The sequence below is a fragment of the Onthophagus taurus genome, chromosome 2 (assembly GCF_036711975.1).
Source record: "Onthophagus taurus isolate NC chromosome 2, IU_Otau_3.0, whole genome shotgun sequence".
Lineage (NCBI taxonomy): Eukaryota > Metazoa > Arthropoda > Insecta > Coleoptera > Scarabaeidae > Onthophagus > Onthophagus taurus.
Genome location: NC_091967.1, coordinates 3,279,283 through 3,294,135, shown reverse-complemented (window position 1 = coordinate 3,294,135; position 14,853 = coordinate 3,279,283). Strand labels below are relative to the sequence as shown.

At 38.3% G+C, this 14,853-nt stretch overlaps 1 protein-coding gene and 1 long non-coding RNA gene across 15 annotated transcripts in view; both read right to left on the bottom strand.

The window, feature by feature from the left end:
* LOC111415120 (Rho GTPase activating protein at 19D) overlaps positions 1-14,853 on the bottom strand; it is a 177,934-nt gene that overhangs the window by 89,166 nt on the left and 73,915 nt on the right. The window contains exon 3 of one of the 14 annotated variants that reach the window (XM_071193889.1): positions 13,646-13,699. The exons of the other annotated variants lie outside the window; for them this stretch is intronic. Coding sequence (XP_071049990.1) covers positions 13,646-13,666 — 21 coding nt within the window. The 5' untranslated portion in view covers positions 13,667-13,699. The remainder of the gene's footprint in view (positions 1-13,645; positions 13,700-14,853) is intronic. 14 annotated transcript variants of the gene reach the window in all.
* On the bottom strand, positions 12,377-13,636 carry LOC139428904 (uncharacterized). The gene is made up of 2 exons (XR_011639572.1): positions 12,723-13,636; positions 12,377-12,659 (listed from the first exon to the last, which is right to left on the bottom strand). It is a non-coding gene; the product is annotated as an uncharacterized lncRNA (long non-coding RNA).

Sequence of the window (14,853 nt, the reverse complement as noted above, 5' to 3'; positions counted from 1 at the left end):
AATTCATGTATAATTGACTCGGTATTTCCAGATAAATGGAAAAGTTCGCTGGTTGTACCAGTACCCAAAAAATCTGGTCCTCACACTTTAAATGATATTAGACCCGTATCGGTTCTTCCAGTTCTGTCTAAGGTACTGGAAAAGATACTGGCATCACAATTGACGAGTCACCTAAATCAGTTTAAAATCTTGCCCGATTTGCAGTCAGGTTTTAGATCTGGCTACAGTTGTGCCACTGCGCTGGCAAACGTTATGGATGACATTGTTACGGCTAGGGATGCGGGATTAACTACAGTGCTTGTGCTTTTAGGTTTTTCAAAGGCTTTTGATATGATCGATCATAGGTTGCTGTTATGTATGCTTCATTATGTTGGGATGAGCCGGTGTGGTGTTCAGTTGATGGACGATTATTTGCGAGATCGTACACAGAGTGTGTTGTTTGGGGGCAGTCGATCCAACATCTTAAATGTGAAATCGGGCGTGCCCCAAGGCTCAGTGCTTGGTCCACTGCTGTACTCGATATATACACTCAATATTCAAAAGTACATTCGTACCTGTCGCTATCATCTCTATGCGGATGATACACAGATATATTACTCCTTTAAGCCATCGGATGTTGCGTTAGTTTCTAGTCAAATCAATCAGGACTTGAGCGGGATTCTTCACTTTGCGGATGATCACGGTTTGGTGGTGAATTCGGATAAAACTGTTGGTTTGGTCTTTGCGAATGGAAGAAATAAACTGGCTGCGCAGCGGGATTTGGGATTGCTTATTGGAGGGGCTGAGGTGATGTATCAGGATTCAGTCAGGTATTTGGGAGTCTGGATAGATTCAGAATTGAGATTGAGGAAGTTTGTGTCCTGCCTGGTCGGGAGGGCGTTTGCCAGTTTAAAGCTGTTATATTCACACAAAGCGGTTTTGAATGTCAAACTTAGAAAATTGTTATGTGAGTCATTTGTACTATCACATTTTAATTACTGTGATGTAGTTTATCATTCGTTTATAGATCAAGTTAGTGCTGGTAGAATTCAGAGAGTGCAGAATAGTTGCTTACGATTTATTTACGGTATTAAACGTCGTCAGCATGTTTCTCATGTGTTAGAGGCCGCCAATTGGCTAAATATGTGGAGGAGAAGGTTTTTACATACCGCTTTGTTTTTTCATGGTGTGGTGACTTGGCGCATGCCTCCTTACCTGTACTGTCGCATAACTTACAGAACTGATATTCACAATCTTGGTACTCGATTCAGGGGTCAGGTCGCAATTCCAAGGCATAGGACTCAACTATTTAAGAAATCATTTTCATACAATATTGCAAAGTATTTCATTGATCTTAATCGTTGCTTTTGCTTTAAGTCGAGATATGAATTTAAAAAGGCCGTCATAAAATATTTGTCTGAGCTGCGGTGAGGGTGGGTTCGTTGGGTGTGGCAATGTTCGATGTGTTTAAACTGGTCAGTTGGTGGTTCTGGTCAAAGGCTGTTTGAGGTATTTAGCTTAATCCATCTATATTGTTATATATCTATAGTTTTTCTTTTTTTTCCGGGCTGCGTGGAGGAGTGGATCGTGACTATGTTACAAGCCAAACGCAGTCCATTTGGTTGCAACCCCGTTCTATTGTAATATATATTGTTTTTGTAATTTTTTTTTTGTTTATTTTCTTTCTGATGTTATATATGTAAAGTATGTGGGTTGTGCCAATAAATATTATTATTATTATTAAATCTTGTGACTGAACTTTATACAGTTCTGTCAAATCTATGGATTAATGGAATGGGTGGGGATATGAGTCTTTACGATAATGCTGTTATCCAGATAAGAATGTGCAACCAAATTTCTGAGAGTTCGAAACTAAAGGAGTATGATAAGGAGAAGTTACAAAGTTAATTATTATGTTCGATTTCCAAGAAGGTAGGGCACATAAACATACTTCCGATATCAGCTGTATTATTAAGAGTTCTTGTTATAATAGGTCGTGAATCGTTAACCTCAATAGGAACTGTGTGACGTCATCGAGCATATAAAACCAAATATTTCCAAATATTCTTTTATTACTTTTCTAAAATTAGTCTTGGTTAATCTTCAGTTAGTTTCAAATAATCTATCCTACACAAGACTTTCTATAAACAGATGGCTTTATATCCATCAAAATCACGTTTACACAAACTTAGTTTTAAAGTTAAATTTAAAGGATAATAAACACCCTAAATTATTGATTTGAAGGATGAACCGTGAAATATCGAAGTTATTAGCATATACACGTCTGGTATTAATTTCAAAGCTTCTGGAGTTTGTAAACTGTTATATAGACAGATTACTCCACTAAAGTGCCGTCCTTGACTGTACGTTTAATTCAAATACTTTTTTTTAGCTTTCTGTGAATGATTTAAAGCAATTATTAAATAACATTACCAAATCTTATAAACCATAAATTGCTCAATATTTCCAGTACCAGTTCGCTAGTTAATTACTATCGCACGTTTAGTTTGTTTTATTATTCATTGTAATGTCCCATTTTGGAGTGTTACAAATGCAAAAGCCAGGCGTAGCCGACCACCCATGAAATCTAACAGCACACATGTTATTGTCCAGTCTTCCATAGACGTCCGTTGATTACATCTAAGAGTAAATTAATCTTCGCCCTCTCCCGGTATATCAAAATGCTATTCCACCTTTTAATCTTTCTGGTATCCACGTTGGTACTATGAAACGCACTTAGCGTCACGACGAGAAACCAGAACTAAAAGCTCAACTGGACCATGTAATACGGTTTCACACTTACAAAACAAAAGAGATTTCACTTTTGTTCACTTTCAGATAAACAGGCGGTGGGAGTTTTATAATGTTGTGTCCCTTTTGATGCAAGATATATCGCGTCGCGTTCACATTGAATTTTAAATGAAAACTGAGACAAAAAGGTAATCGCTTCTAGAGTTGTTCAATACGCGGAAGAGACCCACTTTGAAAATAAGTACGAGTTTGGTTTGAGTACAATGTCGGGTAATGTTACAACTCGGGCAACGTTACTCAATATTTACAAATCGATAACCACGTTAAGGAAGTAATAATCATGAGCGAACAATTATTACGTTCTGAGCGGCGATCGTCTTGAGCTCGGGTAATTTAATACAATTAGCCCGGGCTTTTTGAAAAGGTCAGAGCGTGACTCAGGCGTCAATGCGATATGGACGAGCTTTGATTTATTACCGATTATTATCGGGAGAAATGTAAACTAATCACGAAGTGGTAAGTTAGAGCGCGCAAAGTGATAAATGACGTGATTATCTTGAGTTTCGATTTGTACCTACACGTTATTTAAATAAGTATTATTTCCTGGATTATTTCAATTTAAATTCAATTAAGTTTTACTTCACGATTTATTTCGAAGAACTTAATAATTACATGGTAATTTAATCGGTCGTAAATCAACGATCAATGATATTTTCTGGATTGATAAAATTTACAAACCATCTTGATTGGTCTTATATAATGTTAGATGCCAACGCATTTCTATTCGGCGTTAATTGAAGGGAGCGCGATTCAATAAAGGTCAACAGTCTGCATATTATTTACTTTTGTTCGCGTATATTTCCCATACCATTATCATCTCGTGAATATTTGGGGTTGTATCTTAACCCATTTGCATCATAAACTCAGGTATGCGCGCTAGCTACAAGATATACACACACTCTCAATAGAGAGCACGGCTAAAACCGATTCTAGATCTAAGGTTAGTTTTACTTTAAGCTTAATGATATGGACCACTTTATCATTTCTTCTGAAACATGCAAATGAGTTAAAATTATACAATGTTAGATTTATCTTAAGTAAATGTACTTGTAACTATAAAGTGAAAATCACGTTGAAGGGTGATAATTCAACACCAAATCCGTTTCGTCGTCCAGTTATTTGTTATGAACGTTAATGGACCCGTGCGGAAGTCGATTGTGTAGAGAATGGGGCCGATTCGACGTCCCTAATAGCTTAGATTAGCAATCGGAGTGAATTATCGTGCCAGTCCTTATAGGAAGATCAACCTCTGTGAAGGTTAAGCTTAAAAAAGAAACACATCAAAGAAGTATGCACGCGTGGGCATTCACCGGGTTTGCCCATAGACAAAACCGAGACGGGAAATTGCAATTTCTCTTTAGGTTTCTATTTACAGACTAAGAAAAGATCTAAGCAAACGCCATTTTGTATAATATAATACAAACACTTTTTTCTTGTTATTTTTTCAGCGGGCTTACAGGAAGGTGTTAATAAGCAGAAATGGTTATGAAAGTTGCAAACTTAACTTTCTTGTTAGGAATATAACTTGGGAGACTTTTCTAAATAGAAAGACACGTGTTCGCTTTTTTGTTAATTCCGTCGATTCCATTTCAATCCGATTCAATACAATTCAATCCAATTCAACAAAGCTATCTTCGAGTGAATAGAGTGTTCATTACAGATTCCCGTTCAATACCACAGAAAACCTTATTACAAAGCTTCCCACATCCGTCGCAATACCTATGCATGGTAAACGAGATCGGTGAATCCATTTTCAGCATTCACAGCAGGAACGACACTCGCAGGCTGTTTGCGAAGACCGATGCGCGTTCGCATTTTTGTAACAAGTCCAATTTCAAAGAGCCTTGAGAGTAAGCCTTGCAAACAGCAATGATTTTATCGCGTTCAATTTTAAATTTAGATCCTCCGATGATAGGCGGGATGATCTCGTGCGAAACGATTCGAACAATAAATTGTTAACCTCGCCAACAGAAATCGATAGAACCTACTCCGATGAATAATGTTATTCAGAATGGAAACTTATACGTGCATCCATCTCGTTCTAGTACTCGCGGATGCCGTCTTGAATAAGCGACTTAATGAATGAGGGGACTTCCCCCACAGAAACAAAGGAAAGTACTCGTCTTAATTGGGTAAATTACCACCGTGAACGGCACCGTAACGAACCTAGACTTAAAACCGGATGGACCTTTAATTAGAATTGCACTCGTGTGTGAATTGTATGGTAACCCTTTTGCTTGATGCTATGTGGTAGTAATGGCACTTATCAATTGTAAAGGATTAAATGGAAGGATTGAAATATTTGTGGTATCGGATAAGATAGAATACAAAATAATATGGTGGCATCTGATAATGCGAGGTAAAGCATCATCTACAAGACGCCGGCGGCAACTTGCGTTTTATTCGAAATTCTAAGAAACGCGTAATGTCGTTATTACAGTATTTTAGGATCGTTTACTGCTTGCAGTAAGCCAGATACATGGAGATATGGAACGCTACAGGCTGATAGTTTCAGATCTAAATAACCTACCGTACTGCAACAACCTCGTTAGGTTGTAACAATCCCGTAACACCGTTATTTTACACTAAATTGGAACGTTTGAGATAAAAAATTATTTTAAATTCTCTCGAAGATGAAGAAATGTTTAAAATAACCCATACGGGAGATGAGTTGGGTATTTGCGAAAGGTAATCATTGCTATTACTCTTGTTTATAACTGTTCTGAATTATCGTAAATTACTGCCATTGTGGCTATTAATCAACTAGGCTTTTTCTCGGAATATATTATTAAGAGTTTATTGTATACAGTAATTGTTTACAATTCTTTACATTATTCAAATATTACTTTCACTCTCTACCCTCTTCCTCCATTTCCACGCCCTCGGCCCAATCATCCCCTCACCCATCCCTTTGTCTCCTCACCCCCATCACCATTCTCATCCATCGTTTCCCCTCTCCCCCCTCTCCTAAGATCTGCCTTCGGTCCATCTCCTCCTCCCTCAACTCACTGCACCCATTCTAACGTTTCCCATTCCTCCCTGCACAGCCTACACCACCTCTCCTCATCGGCCATCCAGTATTTGTTGGCTCTCTCCTCGTTTCCACAACGGAACCTAGCCACCAACTTTTTCCCTTCCTCATCTCTTTCCAATAACAAGTATCTAGGCAGCCCCTCCGTAATTATGTCCCTGTATCTTTCGTTATACCTTCCCTCTTTTATTTGTGTCCTTCTTTCCTGTCTCTGCACATCTCGGTCCCTGTCTCTCAACTCCCTCCAGATCTCCCTACCCACCCTTCGTCTACTATTTATCTCCGTTACCGAGTAGCCCGCTCGTCTATAATAGTTGTCTCTGTGTCCTTTCCCATATCTGACCTTTCCCTCTCTAATTTCCCTCCAACACTCCCCCAGGATCCCGCAGCTTGGCCTCCCTTCTATTCTTTCTTCATATTTATCCACTTCCATTATTTTTATCCACCTTTACCTCTTCCCTCACTATATACCCCGGTGTTTCTCTCGCCACCTCAAGCACCCATCTCCAATATCTAGCCTGCACGTCCTCCAGCGGTCCCTGCTCCCTCCATCCCCATAGCTCTGCCCCATACATCATCACACTGCTAACCAGACCTTCAAACATAATCTTCCTCGCTGCCACATTCCTTCCAAAGACTCTCTTCCCCCAACCCCATACTTTTCCCATCACCTTATTCGTCTTTTTTGCCATAGCTATCACATGCGACCCCTCCCTGTTATCCTCCCTAAACACATACCCCAAGTAAGTATACTCCCTAACCTCCTCGATCTCCTTTCTCTCCCATCTCCAGTTTTCTGTTCTTTTTCTCCCACCCTTACAAAACTTCATCATCCTTGTCTTCCCCACATTCACTTCCAGCCCCTTCCCCCTAAAATATCTTTCCAATGTCTTTATCATCTCCTTCATCTCCACTGCTTCTCTCGCCATGACCACGATGTCATCCGCGTATGCTAACATATGCACCTTTCTACCTCCCACCACCAATCCTCCCGTCTGCCCCTTCCCCAATCTTTCCTTCAGGTCCGCCGTATACAGTGCAAACAGACTTGGGCTCAGCGAACATCCCTGCCTCAGTCCCTTCGTCGTCCAGAACACGTCGCTCAGCTTATCTCCCACTTTTATCCTAGCCATCGTCTCCATGTATATTTCCTTCACTCTCGCAATTAGGTGTTCCGTTATCCCCCTCCTCCCCATCTCCTCCCACAACTTCCCCCTATCCACCTTATCAAAACCCGCCTTCAAATCTATAAACAGGGCGTACAATTTCCCTCCCTTCTTATCCATCGGAATATATTTCGAGGAAAAGATTTATGGTGTGCAAAGTGTCAAAAAGTGGAGTGCCAAGTAACAAATTTCAACGAAGAATGCGGTTAACGTGTTTAATAAGAGTATGTTTTATTTACTTTGATTTGTAACAACATTCAACTATTTTCTTTTATCAAGCTTGGCCAACTCAAAAAATTAAAGGAAACTACAATAAATAAATATTACTGACGTAACTTTCGAGGGCATAAGAAAACTGGGAGTAGATTCATTTTAAAGACATCATCTGAACGATTTAAGATGACGTCAAGTTAAAGAGATAGCCATAGACAGCACGGCGTGCGGAAACCATTTGACTTCTAAATGGGATATAAGGTACTCAACAGACAATCGCCTCTTCAATCGGTCTTGGCGAGGAAACTAATCTCTCCCACACACAATCAAGGTGGACACGAAGACGACGTACGAGCAACGTGTGCCGCGTCGCCACCGATATTTACGGAGGGAACGTTGCTTTGAAAACGCAACGGTTCGCATTGTCCGAGTGAGTATAATTTCAGCGGTTTTACGAACGCACGATGGTATAACTCCCACGGGTTCACCACGCACAAGTGAACCAAAGCGCAATTAAGAAGCAAAGGGTTCGCGCAAGCTCGCAAAATTTGCCGTAGAGGCTTGGCCATTGTTCTTTGCGACCGAATCTGGAGAAAGCTGAGCGGTTGATTTACACCGTACGTGTGGTCTTTTAGTAGGTGGTCAAGAATTGTTATTTATAATTGAGAATGATGTAATAATGAAGTTTCTAAATTTATAATTAAATTTGATTTGAAATAAATCATTGTTTAATTAAATTTGGGTAAACTATATTCCGTATAAGTGCGTGATGTAATGTTACGAAAACGTGGAACACAGGTTAAGACGCATGTAACGAGATGCAAATTGGTTACCAGCGACAAGACCCGCAGAAACTGCTACCAAATTAGGCGTCAAGACTCGGTATACGACGGAGGCGAAAGTTGTGCAGCCTTAATGCGTGTTAATGGGGTGGTATTTACAAAACGGCCTCTCTGTAATTACTCTTCGCTACCGAATTTGTACAGAATGTCAGATCAATTGTTACGCGTCTTTACTACTACTTGAATACAATGGCCACATAACCAGATGACTGAAAGACCACTTATAACTTTTTTTTTAAGATTGTCTGAGAAACCCTTTAACTTTTTCTTTAAAGGAGTTCGGAGAATGAGGAGGATTAAGAATCAAGAGTTTATTTTTAATTAAGCCTACCAGAAGCTTTATTTGCCACAACGCCATAAACATAACAATTTAAACACTCGAGCACATTCCCAACAGAATTCTTTGCGATTTTACGATGTAGTTGTACATTTTTCACCGATATTTATGGAACATTACCACAAGTTCATGTATGTACACGCACATAATCGACTCAATTACGACACCTTTTTACGAGTCTCTCTCAATTATTTATTTATTCATTCCGGCGTACCCGAAATGAAGTCGGTCTCCTCCGGCATTCTCCTTGAGCCGCGAAGCCAAACCGAAAATTTTTCCCATATTTAGACCTCAGTGTTTCGCTCGAAAACAGAATAATTAAACTCGATCACCGTCGTCTACAATCGCTTCATTTAGGCCGCCGGCCGCGATGAAAACTCGGCCGCAAAGAGGAATAAAAGGGACACCTGCGTGATTCACGGGTCCTTGTTACACTTCCCAATTCTTCGAAAAAAACTCTTAAAATAAAAGGGAGAGAAGAGGCGGCTGTAAGATCGACACACACTGCAGATGGAACGATTGCATCACCGCGACATGTGCATTTGTAATTCACGTTCACGTTTAATTTTTTATCTTCTTTTTTATTCTCTTTGCTGATGTCATACCGAATCGAAATTGCTACATCACACGAATGACAGCTGTCAATAATAAGCTCCATTGAGCCATATTACATACATACATAGTATGTAATTTATTTTTATTTTAATATTAATTTGAATTCGTTTTATAATCCCATTTACCATTATTTATTTCATTGGAATGAGCTAAATTGTAGATGGATTTAGCGCCCTCAATTTTAAAAGAACGGTATGTTTAGTAATTTCTCAAGTATTCGAAGTATGTAACTCATAAGAACAGGAAGTACGAACACGAACTCGACCGCGCTATGAATTTGATTGTGCAACATCTCGGGCGGAATGTTTTGCCAATTTTTCTATTTCAACGTTTCAACGAAATATCTGGGTTAAAAGGTGTCGTACAACCGACCCGGTGTCGTAACGATCCCCGCGAAAAGGATAACGGCACATTTGTTATCATTAGAGATCTAGCCGCGGGCACATAAATAACTTACGTCCTGACGTAAACCGGTGGCCTCCTCGTCGCTACCGGCGATTTATGGCACCGCTGCACGGTTAAGTGATTATTTTTTAATTGTCCGTTTCGTTGTTGCACTGCGTCTGTACCGAGCCATTATGAGTTCGAGACTGCTTCTCAAGGATTTAGGACGCTGGAAATAGGTGAATTACCGAGTTTGCAATCTGTTTACGGTAGAGCAAAAATAGGTTTCAATACTCACATTTCTATTTGTAATGTTATCATAAATAGTCTTCTCAGTGAACTATTAATATTGAAGAAAACTTTTACTCATTGATTTCAAATACTTGAATTACTGCCTCGGCTTCTAAATACTATGTTAACATTGAAGAAAACCTTTACTCATTTATTTTGAAATACTTTCAAGTATATCTTGATTCAGCTTTTCAAAGTCCTTGGAGGCAGTGATGGGCGTAGGGTAAATACCCGACGGGTAGGTATTTCTAAAATGGGTATTTATCCGGGTATTTACCCCGGCCTAGGGTAAATACCCAAAGAGTGGGTACAAAAGTGATACCAGTCAAAGTATATCAGATTCCAAAAAAATGAAGAGGAAGATGATAAGAACGTTGAAAACGAGGAATTGTCAATAATCAGAGACGTATTATCATTAAACGAATCTGTCGTAATTTAGATTAGATCAAGTTATTATGATTATTATCATCAAGCAGTCCTCTGCGTCCATTGTTGGACATAGACCTCCCCTATTCTGTCCCATTCGATTCTATTCTGTGCTATCTGAATCCAATTGTTGGTCATACTTTTCACGTCTACTTCGTCTGTTCGCTCGCGGTGTCCACTCAAGTAACCGTTTTATCCACTGCTCATTCTTCATTCGCACGACATGACCCGCTTAAGTTCCACTTAAGCTTTGCCACAATGTTGACCACCAGTTCATTTACGCCTATTCTTCTTCATAGGTCTTCATTTCGTATGTAGTACCTTAGAGTTAGACCCAGGATCGACTTCTCCATCTATCTTTGCATTACTTGGACCCTCTTGGCAGTGGCTACAATTAATGTTAAAGTTTCGGAGTCTTATGTCATAACCGGAAACACTCATTGATTGAAAGCCTTTCTTGGCCTTTTGGGTTGGCCTCACGAGTGTGATCCTTCTGTTTAGTTCGCTTGTTTGATTATCTCTCAATACACGAACCTCATAGCCAAGATATACATAGCAGTCAACCTTCTCAATCTCATTATCCCCAATTTCGATGTTATAGCTGGGAACAAGATTTATCATAAATTTTGATTTCTCCTCGTTGATATTTAGACCGACTCTTGCACACAACTCCTTTAAGTCGTTCAGCATTAGTTTAATCACTCCAAGGATATAAGAACTATATCGTCCGCATAGCGCAAATTACTTAAGCATTTGCAATCAATGTTTAGGCCTTTTTGGGTCCAATCTAGTTGTCTAAATGCACTCTGAGGACTGTGATGAACAATTTGGGTTCAACAGTGTATCGCCTTATTTTACTCACAATCAGTACTTTACTACTTTTACCCTCTTCAGTACTTTCATGCAATTTTACCGTCATTGTAGCATTCTTGGGGATGTTATAAATGTTTGGTATATCGATAATCGACAGTTCTGCATTCTTGAAGTGCTTGCAAAACTGCCATCAACTCAATTTAAATTAGATTTTATAAATACCTCTAAATACCCATCTTGGGTAAATACCCTCGGGTATATATCCAGGAAATTTACCCTTGAAAATTAATACCCGGGTATTTAACAACACTGCTTGGAGGGCATAAGTATCAAGCTTACGAATTAATCTCTTCTGATTTTTTTGGGACATCTTGCACATCGGAAATTTTTGCATTAGAGAACACAATGTGACTTAATATATGCGACTGGATAACGTTGAGAACAACAATAATGCAGTCGAGCTTATTAATGCAATAACTATCCTAGAAAAAAATAAAGTGGTGAAGGGCACGAACACCAAACATTACAAAGAAGGCATTTGAGCATTTCGCCGAAATAACTTTCTCCAATAAACCAGCAAAGAGAAACAACACGTTTACACCACAAGAAAACGTCCCGAAGAAAATTAATAACATTCCATGAACAAGCTTTTAAGATTGCAGCGAATAATCTATTTGAAGCGTAGAAATTACCCAGCTTGTAGTTTACGCCGAGTATCGTTAATTAATTATCACATCAGCCACTAAATCCCTAAAGATTAAAATTGAATTATTATATAGCACAAAAATTTGGTTTAAATATTAAAAGAGAGGTCATCAAAGTCGTAGAATAATACTGCTCGAAGACACGCGAATTTGCCATACCAAGCATAAGGAGGTCTTTTTAAATGCAAACAGAGATCCGTAGATTTCGCAACCGTACGGTACAGAACGAGAGGAAAAACGAGCGTAGAGGACGAGATATCGGATAATCGAGGCCTAAATAAATGCTCGGAACGAACGTGAGCGACATAGGAATCGGTTTTTTCACTGAGTCGCCATTGATTGGGTTATTCCGAGAATGTTAATCTCGTCAGACGTCGTCCCATTGATGCCACGATATGAAGACCAACGAGTCCCGTGTAAGTACAAATGGCAGAACAAGGACTAATTATCGACCGAAAGGAATTAGAATTGCATGGCCGGCGGTACTATCTCCTCATTTAAATATGGCCATAAATCTTGCAGAGGAATTCGTTTCAAGTAAGCGTACACGAGATCCTATCTTTTTGGTGTGTGTTATATATTTCTTGTTTTATTTAAGTTGCTTTGATCACTCAATGTGCGTATCGGGTTATTCTTTGTTCTTGAATAAGAATACGAAAAAGTTGATGTTTATTTGATACACATTCCGTTTTTATTCATCGAGAGATATAAAATATCTTTTCCTTTATTCTAATTTATTTTCAATGAAATAACACACAAAGCAATAAAATTTAATCGTATTTATTTAGTTTCCTTTATGTAGATGTTGGAGAAAAGCAATGTAATTCCCTGGGATCCAAAGGCGTCTCGTCCACCCACCAATCCATTTTTGTATTTTCTTGTTTTACCGGCTTATGATCTTCAATCTGATTGCTTACTTCTTCTTGTTTCCTTTGGGTTTTTTTCGTAAATAATTGCCGAATACGTCGATCCATTTTTAAAATGTTTCAAATTTATTTACCCAGGTAATTTTGAAATTATTTACGTTATCCTTCCATGATAGATTCACTTTGATGACAATAAAGAATGACATTAAACTTCTCTTGACGTCACGTTACTGTCATAACTTACACAAATGTATTTAATTACGGGAATTGTGCGTTAGATTTCTCCACGGCTAAAAAAAACGAAAACATTGTCTCGAGCTACGGAAGTGGGTTCAACGTTGATTGACAAGTCATTAGCTCGGTTCATAATCAATCAGCACAGTAATTTATAGGTTTCGATACCGATCAATGCAATTGACCGCGTCAATTACGGTGAAATATGGTCGAAAACGCTTTTTTCGTAGTCGACTTCGTGCTCGTTATCTTCTGCGTTCAACGGGGGGCCGCGAGAAAGCACTTGCAATTACACCAAAAGAAGGGCAATTTACGAGTAGAACCCACAATACTTTCCCCCGCAAAACGTTTTTGTGAACAGGATATTGAACCGACGAATGGATTTACAAATAGTGAACTGATTTGTTCCGTGTATGGTAAAAATAATTGAAGAAATTGAAACGTTGGGTTTGGTTTGTCTGTTTCGGTTACAAACTAGATAGATACTGTAAATGTCCTATTCACATTATTCCAGTTTATAGATCTGATATGTTTGAGTTTCAAATAATGCTGATATAGTAATTAAAATGACTTAGAATTTATGTTATTTATCCAACTTCAATTACTATAAAACTAGTAAGTTTAATGCAATATAATAACGCCATATATAATAGTAAGGTATGTATTATATCAGTTGACCCGATTATAGAACGAAATAAAACCGTAATTAGCCATGTTCTTTGGTTCAGTTTCACTCGTGACATTTCTCTGCGCAACGAATTATGTTGCTACGTTATTAGACCGTACGTGTAATGTCAGTAGTAGTCGTTAGCGAGCACATTAAGAATCTCATTTGTTTCAGCTATAATGCCGCGGCAATTTTCGATGCCTATTGACCACTTTTCAGAGTTACCGAACTGTGTAATCAGCGAGTAGAATTGGAACAGTACTTACAACATCGGTGGTCTTGATCATGGTAGCTTGATAAACGAAAAGTCAATTTCTTACCTAAAACAAAAAGAAAAAAGTTTTAATCATACTTAAATTTACAGATTAAATATTGATAATTCCGGACAAGTACAAGTTGTTAACGATTGTATGCATAATAATTAACGCATAAACCAATTATATGTAATTACAAGGTACGGTGGTAATGAAAAAAATGATTCCAACACAATGCGGTGTACCGGTGTACATTTCCTGTGTTGCTTTTCGCTGCCAGTTGTTTACTGCTTCTGCGTGGTGCATTTAGTCGACGATATCAATGAGAAAATCTCGAGGGGCCATCAAGGATACATCAAGAGGGAGCAACGTGCTGAATCGCAGATGAACGTGTGCCTCCTTTGACCTACATCCATTCGATGTTCTTTGTGTCTTTGGCACGAAAATACCAACAGAAAGAGAAACTATTATATAAAAATTTTTATCTACAACTATTGAATTATCTATTCGTTATACATTTGATTTTTGACGGGTAATGACACCCATTACTCATGACTGACAAAGTGTTGAATAATGAAGCCATTATTCCACAGTTCTGACACGGCCTACTAATCAAAAAAATAAAATATTAACAGAAATGACAGCTTTCTTATATTGAGGTTATGTCTGAAATGTCTATCAACTTTTTTTTTTCAAAATTAAATAGTTGTAGATAAAGTATAGTATTCAACTTGCGTATAATGGATGTTACCCATTCAGATTACAACACTCATCTTGCAACGTCATCTTCGTGGGTAACAGCCGCCATTATACGCTTGTTGAATAATATACTATTATCTACGACTGCTTGGATAAGTCATCATTACCGCACTCATTTGAGGTGATTTGAGTTACGTAATGAAATTAACGTAACGCATTTTTAGCCTAATCAGAACAGACTTAATTTATTGAAACGAGCAACAATACAAAAGAAAAAGTGCTATCTACTTACAGAGAAACAATACTATTTATTATAAACATTAATTGTTATGTTTTTACATTTCGAAACACTTATTCCAGATGAGTAAACATGTTGTTTGACTGACAATTCAAAATTGTCAACAATCATTTCAAAATATTTTTATAATTGTCAAATCGACTTTTTTAAAGGAATTGATTTTTTAGTAATTTTTAGCAGTCGTAGATAAAATGCTGTATATCACACGTGGGCTAGAGCATAA